Below are 20,631 nucleotides of genomic sequence, written 5' to 3' on the forward strand. Positions count from 1 at the left end.
TGAACAAATGGGTGCAAAAATGAAAGATTGGCACATTAACCAAATGCAGCACCTGTGTCTCCTATACAAAAACAGTTAAGGCTAGGCAAGAACCAGCTACAGGTCTGAGCATCTAAATGAATTGCTCAGAGAAGATCGGTAGTCAGACTGGGGCACTCTTTACATCAGATGTTCTAAAGAGTGTCCTTTTTATGGAAGCAACGAAGGGTCCTGTGGCACCTTCTAGACTAACAGAAAAGTTTTGAGCATGAGCTTTCGTGAGCACAGGCTCACTTCATCAGATGCTGGTCATGGAAATCTGATGCTGAAAGCTCATGCTCAAAACTTTTCTGTTAGTCTGTAATGTGCCACAGGACCCTTTGTTGCTGTTACAGACCCAGACTAACACGGCTATCCCTCCGATACTTTTATAGAAGGTTGTATATCTCTTGTAACGGATTTATTTTATTTTGCGTGTGTGTGTGAGAGAGAGAGAGAGAGAGACAGAGCGCGCACATGTATGATGTCAGGTGGGAAGAGAATGGGTAGCAGTCTACTTCCTTATACCCTTGAATGTCCACACTCTGAGTGTGTCCATGGTGCAGGGAACACAAAGGGTACAGATCCCGGCAGGGGGAAGAGGATGTAGCTGTGCACTGCAACTCCCACCCACCCATCCCCCTCCCAGCTGGGGGAAAGTCAGTGCAGTGACACTTCTCTGGAAGCTCGTCCTCACCACTGCCATAGGGACAAGGGCAAGGTTCCTGGGAGCAGAAGGATGCACAGAGCCATGTGTGTTCTCAGGAGTGGAGCACACCCCCATCCCTCTCTCATAGCCTCTCACCATTCATGGTCAGAAAAATTCATTAATCCAACATACCGTGTTTCTCAGGGTTGCTTGATCAAAGAGGTTCAAGTGTATAGCATTTGTCATTGAGACAAATGCCACCCACAGCCTGGCTGCTTTGGTTCTGCTAACCTAGAACACCCAATCTGTGATGCTCTATTGGGTGTAAACAATGGGCTGGTTTCCATCTTCTTTTATTTCCAATATTTGTGTTTGGTCTCCTTCATTGGATGGAAAGGGCAGGTGAGCCAAAAATATGAGCTCCTTAAATCATATGATCAGGAGGGGAATTGTTAACGGTAATTAGCTGGCCTTTTGTCTATGGCTAGAGAAACTACGTTGAGTTTGCTAGTTTTGGGGCAGTTGCTCATCTTTCAACCTACAGAGAACTCTGTCCCATCAGAGCTGAACCTTGGCTCATCTTTAGAAAATTCCCATTGTCTTGTTTCTCCTGAAAGGCGTGTTACCTGGAAAATAAGGGGCTCAATCAGCAAAAGCAGAGGAAGAAAATCCCTTCATGGTAGAAAAGAAACATCAAGGTACAACAGTTAGGAAACCAGTATGTGGATCATTGGGCACCAAAGAGAGAACTTAATGTTAAGCTGGATATACTGACAACTTCATGTTTCCTGTTTGACTACAAGAGCCCCTAGGTATGGAATTAATTTAATAACATTCTCTGTCCTTATTTCACGTGTACTATATTGTCCAACCCTTCTAGTCTAACTTGACAAGTTCAAACATAGCTTACCTGACTTTAATTAAATACCTTAAGTTGAAATATATAATTAAGATGAATCTTGGACTTTTCTCCCACTTGATGGTGCTGGAACAACTCTGATTTGTGACAATGAGATTTAGCCTATGTCTATACTACAAGGTAATATCAATTTTAAGTAATTGAGCCTGCTTTTTCCAAGTGCCTGTCTTCACTGTAAATTCCATTAGCTCGACTTATGGTGCACAAAAATCAACATAATATTGATATCATCGTATTGTAGTAACCTGACGGGTGTAGCATTCAGCTCAAATTTAAAATTCCAAATGAAGGGTAGTGAGGAAGTGCCATGCCTTTAAATCAAATTCATTAGCCACCAGACATGTCCTGTATGTGCCCCACTCAAATCTGGACTCTTCCATCTACACTGCTCTCAGGTGCGGAGGAAATTAGGCAGCAGGAAGACTGTTTCAATTGGGCTCCTGGAAGCCCATGGCTGTAGCATCATGAGAGGCTGAAAAATCATCTCTTTTTGTTCGCTGGTAGCATGGCTGTGGCGTCTGTGGTTCTGTGTATACTCCTGCTAGCTGCCTTTTTTTCCTCTGAGCTGCCTGGCACCAGCTGCTGCCCCATGCACCATGTGGCAGCGAGGCTGTGGGTGGGGGTCATGCTTGTCTGATAGGACAAGAAACTTCTTTTCAAATGTTTACATGTTGTCCTGCCCCCCACATCCTCTGCCTTCCCTCCCTGAGAGGTGCCACGCATTCTGGAACTTTCTTTCACCCACATCACGTGGCAGCTAGTCTGTGGGTGGGGGGGTTGTGCTTTGACAAGAAACTTCTTTTCAGCTGCTTACATTTTGTCCCGACCTTTACCTCTCCTGCCTTCCCTCCTGCTGGAGGCGTCACACACTCTGGAACATTCCTGCACCCAGCCACATCACATGGCTTGACCCTGAACCAATAAAAGGATGTGATGCACAAGGTGCCAGGCAGCTTGAGCGCAGTGAGCGTCTTGTAGCCGGCCAGGGGAAGTCTCCCTGGCCAGTCACAATTTTGGGGCAATAGAAGCAAACACTTTGTCACTAGCATGGTTGTCCTCTCAGAGGAAATTTTTGTATGGGTTTTATTCAAAGGACTAGGGGCTGGCTATAGCCAGGGCCCTTTTAGCCGCCCAGGGGACATCTCCCTCAGTGGTCAAGATTTTTGGGTGCTGGCTGTAGCCAGGGGTCTTTTAGTTGCCCCAAGCCATAACCCTTTCAATGAAGGCAATGCAGTAGCTATACAATCACCACGGTTCTCGAAGTAAGGCTTGCAGTGATGAACATTATTGTTCTGTGGGTCTTCTTGTCAAGTCAAAACCTGTATCCAAGCCTGGGCACACTGGTAATAGGGGCACATGGGCAATCTCCCTGTGCAGTCATGATTTTTGGGTGCTGGCTGCAGCAGGGTGTCTTTTAGTCACCCTGAGATGTAACTGTTTCAACGATTCATTGCTGTTTCAATGTAGTGACTGTGTCTACTTAAACAAATTCTTGTTCTGAGGGTCTTCTTTGCCAGGAGGTCTATATCCAGATGTAGTTGGTGGGTCCTGCCCTGGAGTGTTGGCCAGCTTCCAGGGCACAGAGTTAGCACTGCTGAACCTCCTTCACCTTCACCAGGACTTCCTCCATGCTGCAGCAGGGGGTGGCGACCAACTGGCATAGGCTTGGGCATTATGGAGTTTCACCTTGGGGACTTGGAGCAGATCCTCCTCACCCCACAGGGTCCCGGAGGGTCTGAACCTTTTGCCCAATCCAGAAGGGACCCACCTCTTGGTGCCCCAGGTTGGCTCCTGGGCCTTTGAGACAAAACTATTGATCTGAGGATCTTCTTTCCCAGGAGGTCTAAATCCAGATCCAAGCCTGCAAAGATCCAGTGCTTTTGCATCCCATTTTCAAAAATCTGTCGCTTGGGAAATCAGAAATCTTGTTGTCTAACCATTCCTAAGCACTTTACTACCCTCCTCCTCCCCTCAATTAGAAAAAGCACATTTCTTATACAAGAAAGCCAGACGCTGCCTGGAAAAAGGGACATTCGTTTAACATGGCAAGGGAATGAGAGATACGAAATGTAGGAAATGAAATGTGGGAAGACATCATCAGATACCCACATCAACTTTCGGGGCATTTTTTCCCATGCTGAACCAGTGATAATAGCCAGAATGCTATGGGGCTCAGGGAACTGTGGGATAGGTTCCCACAATGCGCTGCTGCAGCAGGAGATTTAAACTACTTGTGAGTGGCAGCAATAAGTTGATTTTGTGCGAAGCACATGGGAATGTGAAAATGCTCAAAATCAAATTGATAAAAAAACAGCATTAATAAATTGATTTTAATAAAATCAATTTTAGCCCGTAGTGTGGACGCAGCCTTAGAATACAGACTACCACATGGAAATATAGCTGCCAGAATGGACTAAAATGAAATATGGGATCAGCTGTCACAAAGATTACCTCTGCCTTTATTTTCTGTTATGCCTTGGGCCAGTTATCAGCAAATAACTGATACAATGTTTAATAAAAGATGCCAGACATACCCTTACCTAGGCAGAGTGAGACTAAAATGTCACAGACAAGCGCATTGTTTCCTAAACAAATCCCCATTTCTTACATTCATTGCATTATGTCACCCTATCCTCTACAGATTAGCCACGTATGCATGGTCAATCTTACTCTCTGAGATAGGTGAGCTTTGTCAGAGGTTGCTAATCGCTTCCGCACTGGAATTATGGCTGGTTCTGTGATCACCTCTCATGGCAAAATTAGCTTCATTACATATTACAGCACAAGTAGGTAACTCCCTTTTTTTGTACGAGATGCCTACAAAAGATGATTTCAATGATACTGAAGCACATTGTTGAACAGGGATCAATTTAAATACATGATTATGTGATATGTTAAACTAGAGTCTATGGGTGAAATCCACTCTTCCCTACACAAAACCAATGATGTGTTTTGTGTGGGGACCCAAGAAGGGTGTAAAAGGGAAAGAATTCACCCCAGTAATCTGTGGGCATGGTACTGTGCAGCTTCTCTATGAATCACTTTAAATGTCTGACCATAGGTGGGTTAACACCCAACGGGGCAGGGCCCTACCATCTCCCAGGAGATTGTGTGGCCCAATTCTCTGCATCTGGCTGGAGGGCCGGGCCATGGCCCAGTCCTTCCTGAAGGACCGTGCTACCATGCTGTGCCTCCAACCTTCCCACCGGGCTAGAGCATGAGCAGTCCTTCTCTAACCTATGTTACCCAACACCCATGTGTCCAATCTTTAATGCAGCTGTGACAGGGCCTTTCATATTCCTTCTGAGAATGCGCTTATGACAATGAATATGACATAGATGAAACATGCTTTATTTGAGACACCTCATATGAGATATCATTGGAAAGGTTATGATTTCCTACGTTCATCCTATTTGTATGCATGTATCATTTCTGTGCCTGAAATCAAGAATACTGACTGTAGATTATCAATGTGTTTATGCTGGAAAAAGCCCATCAGGTACAACAATGAAGAAGCCAGACACAGAGCTAATGGCCCATTAGTAAAAGACAATGAACTGTGTGACAACATGGTTTTCTTGTGAGCTGAAGAATAAACCTGTAAGAAATACTACTGGCTCTGCAATGACCTTTGACTATTTCACCTGTTGCTGTAATCCATCTTGGCTTCTGTACTTTTCCACAAGGTGGGTGGAAGAGGGGGAGAATCAGGTCTGGTAGACAAAGGATTCCCACCTTAGGCAAATCCTACTTAAGGGAAGGAAGTGACCTAATCTTGGTTATCAGTTCTCCCCTGGGACAGCATGCAAGATGGCTGCTGCTAATTCAGTGTGAACTGGTGAAAATGAACAGGGCCCAGGCTGGAAGAATGTCTGGTCTGTGAAAATGATTACTACAACTTTCAACATGAGATATTGCATGTTACTAATTTCTTTAGTGTATTAATCTTAGGATATGTCTGCACAGCAGCATTATCTCAAAATAAACTATTCCAGAAGAGATATTCTAGAATAATTTTTATTTAAGTAACATTGCTATGCACAAAATGAATTTCAAAATAGCCCTCAGCTATTTTGAAATACAGCGTTTAAGCACAATAGAGTCTATTTTGAAAAAGAGCCATTGGACACACCATGGCTTATGTCAAAATAGGCACTATTCCCTGTCTGCATGGCCCCTATTTCAAAATAGCTATTTTGAAAAAGGTGCTATTCCTTGTGGTACGAGGTTTACCTATTTCAAAATACTGGTTGCATGTGTTGACACTAGCAAAGTTATTTTGAAATAATGACTGTTATTTTGAAAAAACTTTGCAGTGTAAACATACCCCTAGTTTGCATGTTCTATTTTATGTTACTTAGTAACCTCCTTTGTTCTGTGTTCTCCCTTATGAGCGCTTTGTCCATGCTGAAGCAGGCTGGAGAGCTAGGATCAGCAAGAAAGAGATACAGGGAGCTCAGGCTGTCAAGGAAAGCAGGCTCAGTGGCATCTCAGCATGTCAGGTGACAATGCCAACAGGATCCCAATCCATCACAGCAACACCCTCTGTGGTGACATGGAACCTGGTGCATCCATTTGGTGCTGCAGTGGATGCTGGTTGTAAGGGTAGAATCAAGTTCTGCAATGATTCATGTGTTATAAATAAAGCATTCCTGATACATCAGTAAGTCAAGCTCAGATAGTACCACACTCACTTTACCTTGCAAGGTAAGGCCTGAAAGTTGAGAAAGGACTGTTTTTAACCACACTGTAACATGTGCAAGCTGGAGAGACACATTACCTTTGAATATATTTTATTTTACTGTAAAGCATTAGGGACACCATGGTCCTCACCAAATGCAATACATGAGATAAACAATCCATACAAAGGTCCTGCATCTGTGCCTCAAATTATATACACCACCTGATCTCAGTGTCTAAACATAAAGGCAATTTATGTCCTGTAGCTTTCTCTCTTTACCAAACTCCTGCATTAATGTAGGCCTTGGGGCTGGGGGTGGGGAGTGGGGAGAGATTGCCCTGCCCCTCCCGCATCCACTTTATTGCTTAAGGCAGATTTTTCTGCTGGAAAAGCTCAGCTGAAAGAATTTCCAGATCAATTGTTCTTTTTTGAAAAGGAGCTTACATAGCTATCATTCTGATACCAACCTGTACTACAGTACCTCCCTTGAATAATACAAGATGTTGTTTCTGTAGAAATATCTTCTTACATCAGCATCTACAAGTCACCTAATTACTTCTTTCTAGACAACTCACGTGGTCTATTAAAATCTTTTCAGAGGATAGAAATAACTAGATGTGACTACTAGTTAATTTCTTGGAAGGAAGCAAAAGGAAAGAACAGCTAGAACAGCAGTTTATTTTTTTTAGAAAGCACCCAAGATTCAGAGTATTTGCTTACCAAACAACTAATCTGGGGAAATCTCAGTGTGGTTAAGGATTATGATTATTTTAGTCTATTATTTTAGACTTCTATGACTGCACAGTGGATTCCGCTCCTAGAGTGAGGCAATTAAGGCACCATTCGGAGATGCTTAACATCCTGGTCTTCAAGTAGAACCACAGTGCTTGTTCTTTTCCTAGCTCCCTTACATTGCTGTGCATCTACTGTACCTGCTGTACTCAAGTCCTCCTCCTTAGGAACTTGCAGGAGTAATGTCCTTGCCTCTTCTGATGTGTCATCTTTATTATCTCTGGCTTCTTGTTCTACTTTCCTAATGTCCGGAATGCAGTCACCTCCCTGAAATGAGAACCAAAACACAAGGATCACCCTGACTGTATGAAAGGTACACAGATACAGTGTAGAAACAGTGATGTGATCCTAATCTGAGATGCCCTTAGAAACAACAGGGACCCCAAAACATACCGATTTTGTTGGTATACAGGAGATTCCTGATACAGGGCATAAAAATTCAGAACTGTCTGCATTAAGGGGAAAAAAAAAAACTTAGTTCAAGTAACTGTTGGGTAGCAACCTAAAGGAGGTGGAGAAAACACAATAACCATGGGTCCTAAATTGTAGTGTTTTGTTTCTGCTCCTTGCTTTATTAACTATTTGAAGAATTTTGTTATTTTGATTTGTTTCGTTGGGTATACTTTATTGTGTTTACAGAGAATTGGTCCATTCACGTTGCCAAGATCATTTTAGGCCATGATCCGGTAAGGGGCTGTGTTGTGGGCAGATTCCCAGTTTAAGTGAATAAAAATAAGGAGTTATAATTGCAAAGTGCCAAGTAACCACAATACAGGCATATTGAACGTAAGTATCTCTCTCCAGGTCAGCTCAGAAAGTGACCACAGACCTACTATTAGACTGGTGTGCGTTCCAACTCTGTTATAATCACGCTGTAACAAGTGCAAACTGGTGAGGCACCTTATCTGTCAATATATTTTCTTTTAGTGTAGAGCATTAGGGATTGGTGCTCACACACCTCAGTGAGTAGTAAAGCAAAAACTTTTCATCACCTAGCCCCCACATCAATTATGGATTAGCCATATACAGGCCTCCCACCCTTTCCCCCACCATCAGCGGGCCTATATATGGCTAATCTGTAAATGCTATGTGCAGCTATGTTGGGGGGCGGAGTGGCAGCACCATGGTCCAGGCAGTGCTGAGCTCTGAATGCTCTTGACCCCGACTCTTCCAGGGCACAGAGCCAGGTCCCCCTCCCACCTTGCTCCAGGGCCTGCAGCAGCTGTCGGCCCCACTGGCCATATATATCAAGAGCCCAGAGATAGACGAGCGTCCCTGGTTATTTGCGTCACTCCATAGGCTCCCAACCCACTACGCAGGGAAAACATGATTATGACAAAGTGTCTCATAAATGACATATTAATCACAGCACCTCGTTCATCTGAGCTGCCTCAAAGCATCTGGGTTCATCATCCTGAGCTACAGGACAGCTCCCCTCTTCCTCTGAAGCAGTCTGACGAGCTGTTTTTTCTGAGGACAAGAACATAATGAAAGAATTTTGGCAAATGTTCATAGTAAGAGTTGATCCAAGAAAAACCCCCATAAGATGCTGTCCTAATACAATTTCACTCACTCTCCCCTAATTTTGACAATTAACCTGGCCCAGTAAGAAAAAAGAACCTGCTACAATGGGTAACAATGCCACGAAAAATAAATGCTTAGGTTTGGTCTCAGGAAGAGTCCCACTTTTTGAATAGCTGCCTGCACCTGAAATATTTACAGGCCCATCCATCTGAAGGTGGTAAAACCCTGCATCTGGCATTTTCACACACAAAATTTTCTGTATGTAAATATTGCATCATCTACCTGCAAACAGATGAAACTGCTATGGCTGTTGAGGCAACCACAACCATTAGCACTCAGATTCTAGATCTGCAGTTCTTGTGAGGTATAATTACATCTGAGAAATGGCTTAATTATACTGTGCTTGACATTTCTGAGCTTCCACTATCTTGACATATAGGGTCCTCCTATGCAACAACAGCATGTGAGGTTAATTTTCTAGAGACTGTACAATTCCTTTCTGATTATTGCAGAAGAAATGCGGTGGTTGAGACTGAAGCATGGTGTCTAATATTTCCAGTGTCCAAGAAATTAGCTCTGATTGAATCTAGTTTCCTGACTATTAATTTGAGTAAAATGAGCGCAGAGAGACTAGAAAAATAAATTATTAAGCTGTCATTACTCCCAGATCATGTTAAAAATCGCAGAACATTCCTCCATTGTCATGTGAATGGTAAAACTAAAATGTCATTGTAAACGTTTCTAGCTTTAGGTTGAAAGTTTGTTCCACTAAATGGAATCCATTCCTCAGAGCGTTTACTCTTTCATAAGTGCCTTTTTAGACAATAGGCTTTTCATGACCCCCCTAATGCCTGGAAAGCAGCTATTTCACACTGAAATTAGTGTAAGAATAGTTTGCTTATCTTTTACCAAGTAGTACTTCTGTAGCCTTATTGGTCTCAGTATATTAGAGAGACAAGGTAAGGCAGGTTCTGTCTTTTATTGGACTCACTTCTTTTGGCGAGAGAGACAAGCCTTAGAGCTCACACAGAGCTCTTCATCAGGACCTTCACCAATAAAAGACAGTACTTTCCCACCTCATCTTTTCGTGTTCACTTTACATTTATAGGTCTTAATTACTCTAGAACTGCTCGTTTCAGAGCTGACTAGTTCAGCATGTAGGAGTAGTGTCCTCTGAGAGATGAGCACCTGGGCGGCTGCCCGGGAGAGAATTAGGTGTCATCCAGCTGATTAGCAAAGTACCCACAGCCATCCACAGTGGACAGTACGTGTTTCTATTGGGGGTGCACATAACAAAATTTATTCTGCCCATGGGAATGTTGCCTAGGAGCCTGGATGCATATTTAAATTATTTTCACATATGAAACAGCCTTCTTAGACAAGTGCTGCTGCTTCTCTGTTACCGCAACTATTTGATGTAAATTAACCTTGGCTGATTTTCTAAGAAAAATTAAGCCAAAAGTGAATATTTTACATTTCCATGTACTGATATACTGAAGAGCTTTCTTTTTATTGTTATTCATTGTGTGACAGACCGCTGGGGGCCTCATTAACTAGTAGCCACAGTCAGCAGTCATTGGCTAGCTGGGGCCCTGCACTCCCTATAAAAGGTTCCCCCTAGCTGGTTGCAGGGGGAAGGTTTTGGAAGGTGCACGCAAAAGCAAGAGCAAGAGCAAGAGCAAACACAGGGAAGCAGTGGGCGAAGTGGCCCGGGGTAGGTTCCTACACTGGGGCAGGGGAGAAGGCCCTGCCAGCAGCCACCTGACCTTGTAGGGACCCTGGGCCGGAGTCCAGGGTAGAGGGCGGGTCTGGACTCCCCCCACCCTTCCCCAGAAGGTTACTACATTAGAACAGGCACGGGCCTGCAATGGGACTGGCCCTGTCCTCCCCAGTTGGGACTTGCCTATGATGAGGATGGCTCACTAAGCGGAGACTCCGACCTCTGGAAAGGCCTGGGCAGGCAAGGGGTCTCCGTGAGTCTCTGCGGCACAACAGAGGAAGCTGCCAGGAAGCGCAGGAACCCACAGGGGCTGATAGGGGACTTTGCCACAATTGATAAAAATTCAACAAACATATTGAAATGAACATAACCATCTACAGATATATCTCCCTCACACATATCTACAGATATGTGAATACCCAAACCTATGCACCATTTCTGGTGTGCAGACTTGTGTAGTTCATCTGTGCTGCCACTAGATGCAGCTCCAGATGCTTGCAAAAAATACAGTTCTGATCTCAGATTTGTGGGAACCTTTTTGGAACACATATTGCTGTAAAAGCCCTACAATATTCTATGACAAGAATTTGTTCACAACACTCTGAAAAACAACTCTGTATGCAGCCAAAAAGTTACACTGTTATAGCTATTAAATAGCTTCCTTCTACCATGCATAGTGCTTTGTAAAGATGGCAGCAGGGTGGTTCAAATAGATCAGAACAGGACGGGGAGCTCTTTAATCTTGCTGGCTGTTGTCACATGTTCCAGCATTACTTGATGAGACTGAACTGCATTGCCTTGCGCTGGTGGGTCATAGAAAGGTGGAAAGGAACACCGAAGATATACATCGGAAACTCATTCATGTCCTCAAATAAGGCTATAGAGATCCAAGCAAACATCCATGTGCAGGTTAAATAAGGTCACACCTCAGGAGCTCCATTCTATTACATAACCTTCACTTCTCTTTTCTCCTGCAAAAGCATGATACTGGTAACACAAGCTCCAACTCCAGTCTCCTTTAGCAGGGATGGGGGTGGGATTTCCAGCTTTATAATAAATTAAAAACTGAACACTACAGCAGGAGTGGTGGAACGACTTGCCCACTGAGGTCTCACCTCTTTCCCCCAGTGTCCCACATTCTATTCACTCCCCTTCCTTCCACCTTATTGCTTTCTGGTTTTCCCTTCCCCCTCCTGTGTTGGGAGGGACTCACCTGTGGAGTTGCGGCTGGGAGCTGCAGGTGTCCAATACAGGTAAGAGGCAGCCCCAGCAGAGTAGGAACTGGTGTGGGTGCTGACCTCATGCCTTCCTGACTTTCCCACCCACATTAACAGGACATTGGGTGTATGTCTTCACAGCAGCCGTATTCCAAAATAGCTTATTTCTAATGACACTGCTACACACAAAAATGCATTTAATAATAGCACTTAGCTATTTCAAAATGCAGCATCTACACACTTAGGTTATGTCTAGACTACAGGGATTTGTTGGAAGAAGTTTGTGTCAGAAGATACCTTGCGACAAAACTTCAGTCAACAGATCATGTCCAGACCGCAGTGTGGATTGAAACCAGAGCAGACAGTGTTGCACAGTGTCCAGGAGGCATCTTCTGTCAACAGAATATCCAGACTGGCGTTTTATTGACAGATCTCTGTTGACAGCGGTGTTCTTCCTTGTGGCAAGTGGGCTGTGGCTGTCAACAGAATGCACTTGGCTATTTGGATGCTCCATGGGTTTTGTCAACACAATGGCCATTTTGTCGACAAAACCCTGTGGTCTAGACATACCCATACAGCCTATTTTGAAACAGAGCCATGGGACTCACTATGGTTTATTTCAAAATAGACTCTATTCCCTGTCTTAATGGCAGCTATTTTGAAATAGGTACTATTCCTCGTGAAATGAGGTTTACCCATTTCAAAATAAGTCAACCACTATTTCAAATTTATTTTGAAATAGTGGTTGAAATAGTGGTTGTGTCATGTAGGTGCTAAGTTAGTTATTTTGAAATAATGGCTGTTATTTTGAAGTAACTGCTATATAGACCTACACTGGGTTTGCATGTCCAGTCAACAGATCTGACCAGACACTGTCAAGTCCCCCTTTTCAACCAGATTTTTCCGATTAAAAACTGGACACCTGGCAACCCCACACGGGGAACCACCTGGTGAGGGAGGAGGACAGATCTTCTTGAAGAAAGATGGATAAGGTGCACATGAGCTGGGAGGAGCTGATGCTTTTCCTACTACCACCAGAAAGTAGGGTTAAATATAAAATCCTTCTGCTGCTATCTCACCAGCCAAGAGAGGGAGTGCTGGGGGATCAGCACTTCTTCCAAGCTCCATGAGAGTTGGGAAAGCTGTCCCTCTTCTCTTAGAATATACTCTGTCTCATTCTCCCCTCTACGTTAGCTACATGTTTATATTACAAACACCTTATTGTTTTCAGCACTCCATTTCTAAAATAGTTTGAAGTTCCTCTGAAGATCGTAAAGTTACAGCCAACTCAGCACATTTGTTTTGTAGGAAAGGGATTGCTGATATGATGATAAAATGCATAAATCATATTTTACTAACTATTTATCACCAAATTAACTTGCTTCTACCATTTTCCACTATGGTGATCATATTACAGCGCACAGACTATAGCAGAGGGACGCACAAATGTTTTATACTGCTTCTTTGCTCCCTCCACAAACAAAAGTGCCTAAGGCAGCTCTTGGTTCTTATTTGGATTTTTACTCACTTGCTTTTTAATGGAATATCATTTGAACAGCTTTGTAAAAAGCTTGTGAAGTCCAAAACAAAAAAAAGAAGAGAGGAAGTGATTCATCCTCCCATAACTCACTATCAGTCTGCTGACCTGAAACTAGCCTCACTTAGTTGCCATAAGCAAACAGAACTGTGAATGACTGATTCCTGGAAAAAGCAACACCAATTCTTGTTGGTTTAAACTTTAAATAAAAGAGGACCATGGAAGATCATGTACCTGTGGTGGTCTTACAGGACAAAATCCAGTAACACCAAAATCCTGGCCAAGCTCTCCTATGAGGTCTGGTGATGAGAAGAAATGCAATGGCTAGGATAGAGTCCCCAAGCCATCCTGCTCGTACAGGGCAAGGTACATCAGGGAAGGCATAAGGGAAATCTGCTCTGCACTCTCCGCTATTCCTCCAGAAAGGCAGAAGCCCTTCCTTAGTACCTGCTTCTGGCTGTAGCATAAGTGTACAGACAGACTATGGGCCTGCTGCACCCACAAGCCATCCAAGCAGATAACCTTAGTTAGGTCTGTGGAACATCAATTGGTGCATTATAGCAAAATCCTGCTATGATCTTGTAAAAAAAAAAAAAAAAAACCATCATGAGTGTTTCCCACTCTGTTGTTGCCTGGATGTGATTGCAGGGAGGGAAAGAGAAGAGGTTCTGGCAAAACAGGATTTTGCGCTTTATGAGGAACTCTGAATGCTATAACTCTGCAGCCCAAAGGAGTGGATGTCTATGTGCTCCAAGGATTGGATTAGTATAAAAGAGTGACGCTGACAGCAGATTTTAAGGAAGAAACGCTTACCGTCCTTAAGTCCTACAGGTTCCTTTTCTTATTATACAAACCAACCCACCTATATCTGTGATTCTAATATGACGCTCTGTGATCTAACTTCACTGAGCTAATTACTGCCTTGCGTAATGCAGTACATTGGGAGTTCCATCCTCTTATTCCAATTCCGCATTTTGTCAGTAGCCCTCAGAGTCTCTGTAGTTTGATTTTATTACCTCAGAATCTCCAGTTCTGGTTCTGTTCACTGGACATTTTGGTCCTCTCTTGTGGATCACCAAGTCCTGCACTGTAAGGTAAAGAACACAGATTCTGCTCCCCAACCCCCAGCGAACACAGAAGGAGGCAGAACCTTAAAGTGTGTGTCATGAAATGGCACAAAAATTATCTCTGAGTGGAGAATTCAGAACTCACACAGCCCTAGAAATGTTTTCTATTTGCCTTTAAATGCAACTGTGCATTTTTTTAACATACTAGAGCTAGGGATACCTACTTCAAGATCTAATCATCGACCCTTTGCACACAAACCATCCACCCAAATAGTTCAGAGGTACCTGTCATTTCTGAGTCAGACAAAACCACATACTTAGCAATTTCTTCACGTGCTGTAAATGAGAGGATGTTGCATTTTGTCATCATTCAGGAAACGTCTACGCTACTGGAAAATGTTGACCTAAGATAGGCAACTCCAGCTCTGAGACCAGCATAGCTGGAGTCAACATACCTTAGGTCAAATTTCTGTGGCATCCTCACAGCAGGAGGTCGATGGGAGAATCTCTCCCAGGGACTTCCCTTACTCCTTGCGACCAACCGGAGTACCAGGATAGACAGTGATGCCAAGAGCAGTCAATTTAATGAGTCCTTACTAGATCCATTAAATTGAATCCCACAAGATAGATCTCTGGAGCCGCAATCTCTGAGTAAGTGAAGACAAGCCCAAAGTAAGCTTAGCTTTCAACTGTGAAGTTTAAATAACCGAACATGACAAGAAGGAATCCGTACCATTTTTAACTCACTTTCTAAAAGGGTTGGTTCCAGCTGCATCTTTAACCAGATACTAACACGCTGGCTCCAGTCCCCTGGTGCTTCCACCTCCCACAGTCGATTCTGCTCCTCTGGGTGGATCTTCAAGAATTTCTGGCAAACTGAACAGGAAAACCAAGTGCACAGAGATTAGGTTTGGTGGAAGAGGATGAGAGAAATTGAAGCGCTAGTGAGTTGTCTGGTGGCACCAAACAGTAGTCCTCAGGATGTTATCTTAGGCTATGTCTACACTATAGAGTTATTCTGGGACAGCTACTGTTATTTCTAAATAACTTTGCTAGCATCTACACTATGCATGTGCTATTTCAAAATAAATTTGAAACAACGGGTGCGTTATTTTGTAATCAGTAACTCTCTTTCCAGGCAAAATAATGCCTATTTTGAAATAGATATTTCAAAAAGACACTATTATGACACGGAATAGTGCTATTTTGAAATAAGCCATAATGACACCCAATGGCACTATTTTGAAATAGCGCTGTGAGTGGAAACGTTATTTAGAAATAGCTGGGTGCTATTTCAAAATGCATTTTGCGTGTAGCTGTGATATTTCAAAATATCTTATTTCGCAATACCTCTGTAATGTAGCCGTAGCCTTAGAGACGTATTTTCTCTTGCAGGTGTTCTATTTGGGTATTTTCTCTCTCTTCCAACCATTCATTCTCTCTCTGTCTCTGCTGAGTCTTTTGCAGAGCACCAATTACCATGGGGTCTGAGTACCCATAGCTAGCTGGAAGAACCCAGTATGGTGAACATCTATTCAAGGCAACTGAAGTTTCTTAACCAACAATGGGAGGATATTAAGTACCTAACCAGAGCTACCCACAAAAAAAGATGCAGTCTGAATTAAGTCTCCAGCTCCTTTCTTGCCCTATTGTGCCTAAATAGTGCAGAAGCTTTTTTAAAACACTGGCTAACTGGTAACAGCATGGGGGTTTATAATGGGAATCCATGTTATCACATTCATAACCACATTGTATCTTCTCATTGACAATGGATAAAGAGTTTTTTCTCAATATGCCTTGCAAAAAGAGATTACTTTAAGAGGCAGAGGAAGGCAAGCATTTATTAATAGGCATGAAATACCTCCCTTTTGGAAATGCATTGCTTCGCAGAGTATTAACAAAACTTATCCCTCTCTGAAAAATTATCATCAAATCAGACCATTGCAAACAATAACTCATTCAACCAACAAAATTAGTGCTTGAACCTCACTTGTTATATATTGCATAGTGTGCGTCTACACTAGGAACTAACTTCGAAGTTAGGCACTTCTGCGAAGTAGCCTGCAGAGAGTCGACACACGTTTTCCCTTACTTCGAAGTTAACTTCAAAGTAGGAAGCCCAACTTTGAAGTCCTTACTCCATTCCCAGGAATGGAGTAGTGTCCTACTTCAAAGTTTAACTTTGAAGTAGGGTGTGTATAGACACTCACCTTCAAAGTCTGTAAGCAACTTTGAAGTTATTTTTGTAGCGTAAACACAGCCATATTATATCTGTTTGGTGTCAAGACTACAGGCTCTTATGGTCAGAGACCATGTCTCTAAAAGTATTCAGCACATAACTGGAGGCATACAAATAAATAGCAGTATCTACACCAGAATCACAGTGTGCATTAATTAGCAGGACATGTCTGGAAAGAAATTAATGATAGCTCTTTCCTGCTTAATGTGAGACTACATTCTGGTGAGCACTCAGCTGTCTTTCACTTCTTGTGGTGAGTACGAAAGCCTGAAACAGGAGGAACTGAGAGTGATAACAGATGTAGCTGAGGTAAAGGCAAAACTCTCCTGAGAAACCTTGGTCCTATTAGTATTCCAGCTGCATTCTGTAGACTCAGAACACACACACAATTTGCAAAAGTATGTCAATTTAGGGCTGTTTATTCATATCAAACCCAAACTTGTCTCCTTTGGACATTTTCCTCTCTGCTAGTTCAAGAGCAAAAGTATGGAAACCGCCAACAGAATTTAAGCTGTTAGCGTATCCCTTCAGGGGCAACAAAGTGTTGCATTTCTAACTGTTCATTAAATTCAACAGGGATTAAACTTCTGCCAACCACCTTTCCACCAGGTCCTAGTCATGTCTCTTGACTCAAGTTAAGTTTAAAGACAATAACATGCAATCTCTCCACTACACAGTCTGTCCCTGCACCCCCTACTTAGTTCATCATACTGTGGAGATTGGAAAGCTCATTTATCTTTAACTGGATTTCATAGTTTTAATTTTTATTTAGTCATGTCATTCTTGTCAGAAAACATCTGCCTCATAATAATAAGCACATTATTGTTATTAATTTTACTTCAGGAAAAAAGCCAAAGTGATTTCTTCAGCAAGAAGTTCCAGGAGCGGTAAGTACAGTGACAGCAAAATATTCAATACATGACTATATTGCTCCTTTTTTGACCTGTGCAGCACAGAGAGGGGCTATTATATAAGAAATGCGAGTGAGATCTGCTTACATTTAATGGAAGAGCGCACTTGTTTGCAGTCCTCATTGTAATGTAGCAGAGCTTCCACTTATTTCACTAAGGTCAGGATTTCACCGCTGGTATTTAATATTTATGTTTACACTGAGAGACAGAAATCCCAATCAGGATCAGGAACCAGTTGTGCTAGGCACTCTCAACCACAAGTAAAGACAGGTTCAGGGCTTGGATCATTAGTTCCAAACCTACCAGAGGTGAAAAACTAACTCTTACCACATACCACTAGTTTACAAACAAATCTCAAAATGCAGCATGACCAAATCATGACATCAGGAAACTGTTTTTTGTTGAATGAAGGAAAACAATGGTGCCTGTATTACTTCTTCCCATACTAAGAGGACACAGTGCTCTAGTCAGAACTGGGGGTGGAGGGAGAGATGAGAAAGTACAATGTGCATGGCTATCTATGATTTGTTGTGCATGGTGTCAGCATTTCAGACAGACAGAAGAGTGTACTTCAGAAAGGGGTGGTCATGTGCCTCTCTATCTTTATATGCATATGCGTTGAGGACCAGAGAGAAACTTGGGTAGATAAAATTTTTAGTGGCATTCAATAGGGATGATGGCAAAGCCATGAGTGGATAACACAGACATCCCAAACAAGTTGCAGTTAGAGTCCCACATCACACCCCATCAGGTATTTGATTTATGCCACATACTGTATTTAACAAAGAAGAATGTTATACATGTTTGAAACATTTTTAAAAATCATTTTATTATGAGGTCTCTTTTATGTAAATTTACACCTGAAACTCCAGGTGTCAGGCCCCCAATGGGAGGCAGTGGATGGGTGGATGAGCAAAGGGGGCAGCTGCCTCAAGGCCAAGCGATTTGAAAGGACTCAGGGCTCCCAGCTGCTGATGCTGCCACAGCACAAACAGCAGTGGCTGGAGCGCCTTTAAATCCCTGCCAGAGCTCTGGACAGTGCATGCCAAATAGCACTTAAAGGCTACGTCTACACGTGAAGCCAACATCGAAATAGGCTATTTCGATGAATAACGTCTACACGTCCTCCAGGGCTGGCAACGTCGACGTTCAACTTCGACGTTGCGCGGCACCACATCGAAATAGGCGCTGCGAGGGTATGTCTACACGCCAAAGTAGCACACATCGAAATAAGGGTGCCAGGCACAGCTCCAGACAGGGTCACAGGGCGGACTCAACAGCAAGCCGCTCCCTTAAAGGGCCCCTCCCAGACACAGTTGCACTAAACAACACAAGATACACAGAGCCGACAACTGGTTGCAGACCCTGTGCCTTCAGCATGGATCCCCAGCTGCCGCAGCAGCAGCCAGAAGCCCTGGGCTAAGGGCTGCTGCACACGGTGACCATAGAGCCCCGCAGGGGCTGGAGAGAGAGCATCTCTCAACCCCCCAGCTGATGGCCGCCATGGAGGACCCAGCAATTTCGACGTTGCAGGATGCAGATCGTCTACACGGTCCCTACTTCGACGTTGAACGTCGAAGTAGGGCACTATTCCGATCCCCTCATGAGGTTAGCGACTTTGACGTCTCGCTGCCTAACGTCGAAGTTAACTTCGAAATAGCGCCCGATGCGTGTAGCCGCGACGGGCGCTATTTCGAAGTTAGTGCCGCTACTTCGAAGTAGCGTGCACGTGTAGACACAGCTAAAGACTGCCTGAGGGAGGCTAGCCCCCAGCCTCGCCCCTTCTGCCCCATGGCCTGCCCCCCCCGCCCCTCCATACACATTGTCCAGGACACGACAAAGTCTGCCAGCCATCCTGCCAGGCATGCTAGAGTTACCACACAGCCAACAGTACAGGTCACTGAGTGAAAATAGTAACTCATTTTTAAAAAAATATTGTGGCTGTTCAAAAGCCACTCACAGATTTGGAATGTAAGTAGCAGCACTGTCAAGTTGAATTAGGGGTCAGAGTTCAGGTGCGATGCCAAATAAAGGCAATTTATCACAAAAATATCAGGTCCATAGATGAGGCATGTTTGTGCATATGGACTGCCACAAAATGTCTGCTTTTTCTTTCCTGTCAAACAGCAAGCAAATAATTTATTTTTTTGATTCCAAAGCCATTATTCCATTTCTTGGAGATAGCTATAAATAAAATTCACAGAAAGGTAGCTGTGTTAGTCTGTATCTTCACAAAATTAAAAAGCGGCCCTGTAGGACAGTTTCCCCATCTTTGATATTCGTAGTACCCTCAGGCAACTCACTTCATAGACACTTTCAATATGTAATTTTCTTCCCCTCTTTCCCTGCCCTACTTAGCTCCCCCTTCTTCTGCCCTATGTAGCTGGTTCATCAGTTTTGATTTAATTTTTTTCTATCTGTCTGTCCCACTACAGGTCATTTTCTAACAAATCATTTTGTTAGTCTTTAAGGTGCTATGGGACTGCTTTTTAGTTTTCTAAATAAAATTGTTAGTCTTTAAGGTTCTACAGAACTGCTTGGGGATTTTTTTGTTTGTTTGTTTTGTGAAGCTACAGACTAACACAGCTACCCCTCAGAATACTGTATGAGAATGTAAATACCAACCTACCATTCTAAATTTCAGTCACTCACGATCTTATAAAAACACCTGCATTTCCTTCCCACAGGAACCTCCATGTGTCCTCAGAAAGACCACACACCAAGGACAGTATATTTGTGTTCATGCCAATGTACTGAACTCTCCCTCTGCCAAGAAGTTTCTTTCATTGTTTCAATGAAAAGCATAAATTATGCAAGACCCTTTACCTCATGTTTCCACATCCGATGTTTTACCTTGGTACATGTCAGCAGAAATAGGGCAGCTGATCCCCAAGGCATGTTCGGTCACAAAAGACTGACAGAAATCATGCAGCATTTTCATCCCTAAGCCACACCTTCTGGACTTTCTCCGGACAAACACAGTATCCAGAACTGGGAGCAGGTAGCACTGGCTGGTGTTAACATCACAAAGGCTTCCTGGGAATACAAAGTTATAGAGCCCACTTTTACAACCAATATATTAAAAGATAAACCACAATCCAAGACCATAAACTGTAACAACTGTGGTGCAGGGAGAGGAGGCCTCTTTAACTATTTTACATAGACAGAAAGTGAATGTGATCCTCTGTAGGAAAGAAGTTTGAACTCAGACTAAGGAAGTCTTGGATAGAACCCTAAGGACTACTAGATTCAGGGAAAAATTTTAGACTCAGGTTTATTTTATGTCTCGTTGCCAGCAAAGACATACTCTAGTATAAAGATGGATTGAAGACAAACAAAGGTTAAACCTTTCTAGTC

General features: G+C 43.2%; 1 protein-coding gene across 3 annotated transcripts in view; it reads right to left on the reverse strand.

Annotated features, from left to right (window-relative positions):
* Positions 1-1,228: 1,228 nt before the first annotated feature.
* Positions 1,229-20,631, reverse strand: part of LOC142019748 (protein FAM169B-like) — a 67,968-nt gene continuing 48,565 nt past the window's right edge. For 2 of the 3 annotated variants that reach the window (XM_075006986.1, XM_075006988.1), the window contains 4 exons: positions 20,128-20,310; positions 14,872-15,000; positions 8,432-8,529; positions 6,427-7,326 (listed from right to left, as the gene is read on the reverse strand). In XM_075006986.1, coding sequence (XP_074863087.1) covers positions 7,099-7,326; positions 8,432-8,529; positions 14,872-15,000; positions 20,128-20,310 — 638 coding nt within the window. In that variant the 3' untranslated portion in view covers positions 6,427-7,098. Of the gene's footprint in view, positions 1,294-6,426; positions 7,327-8,431; positions 8,530-14,871; positions 15,001-20,127; positions 20,311-20,631 lie in introns of those variants that run through there. The other variant, XM_075006987.1, reaches the window with a different exon arrangement.

This window comes from Carettochelys insculpta, chromosome 12 (genome assembly GCF_033958435.1).
Source record: "Carettochelys insculpta isolate YL-2023 chromosome 12, ASM3395843v1, whole genome shotgun sequence".
In the NCBI taxonomy this organism is placed as follows: Eukaryota; Metazoa; Chordata; order Testudines; family Carettochelyidae; genus Carettochelys; species Carettochelys insculpta.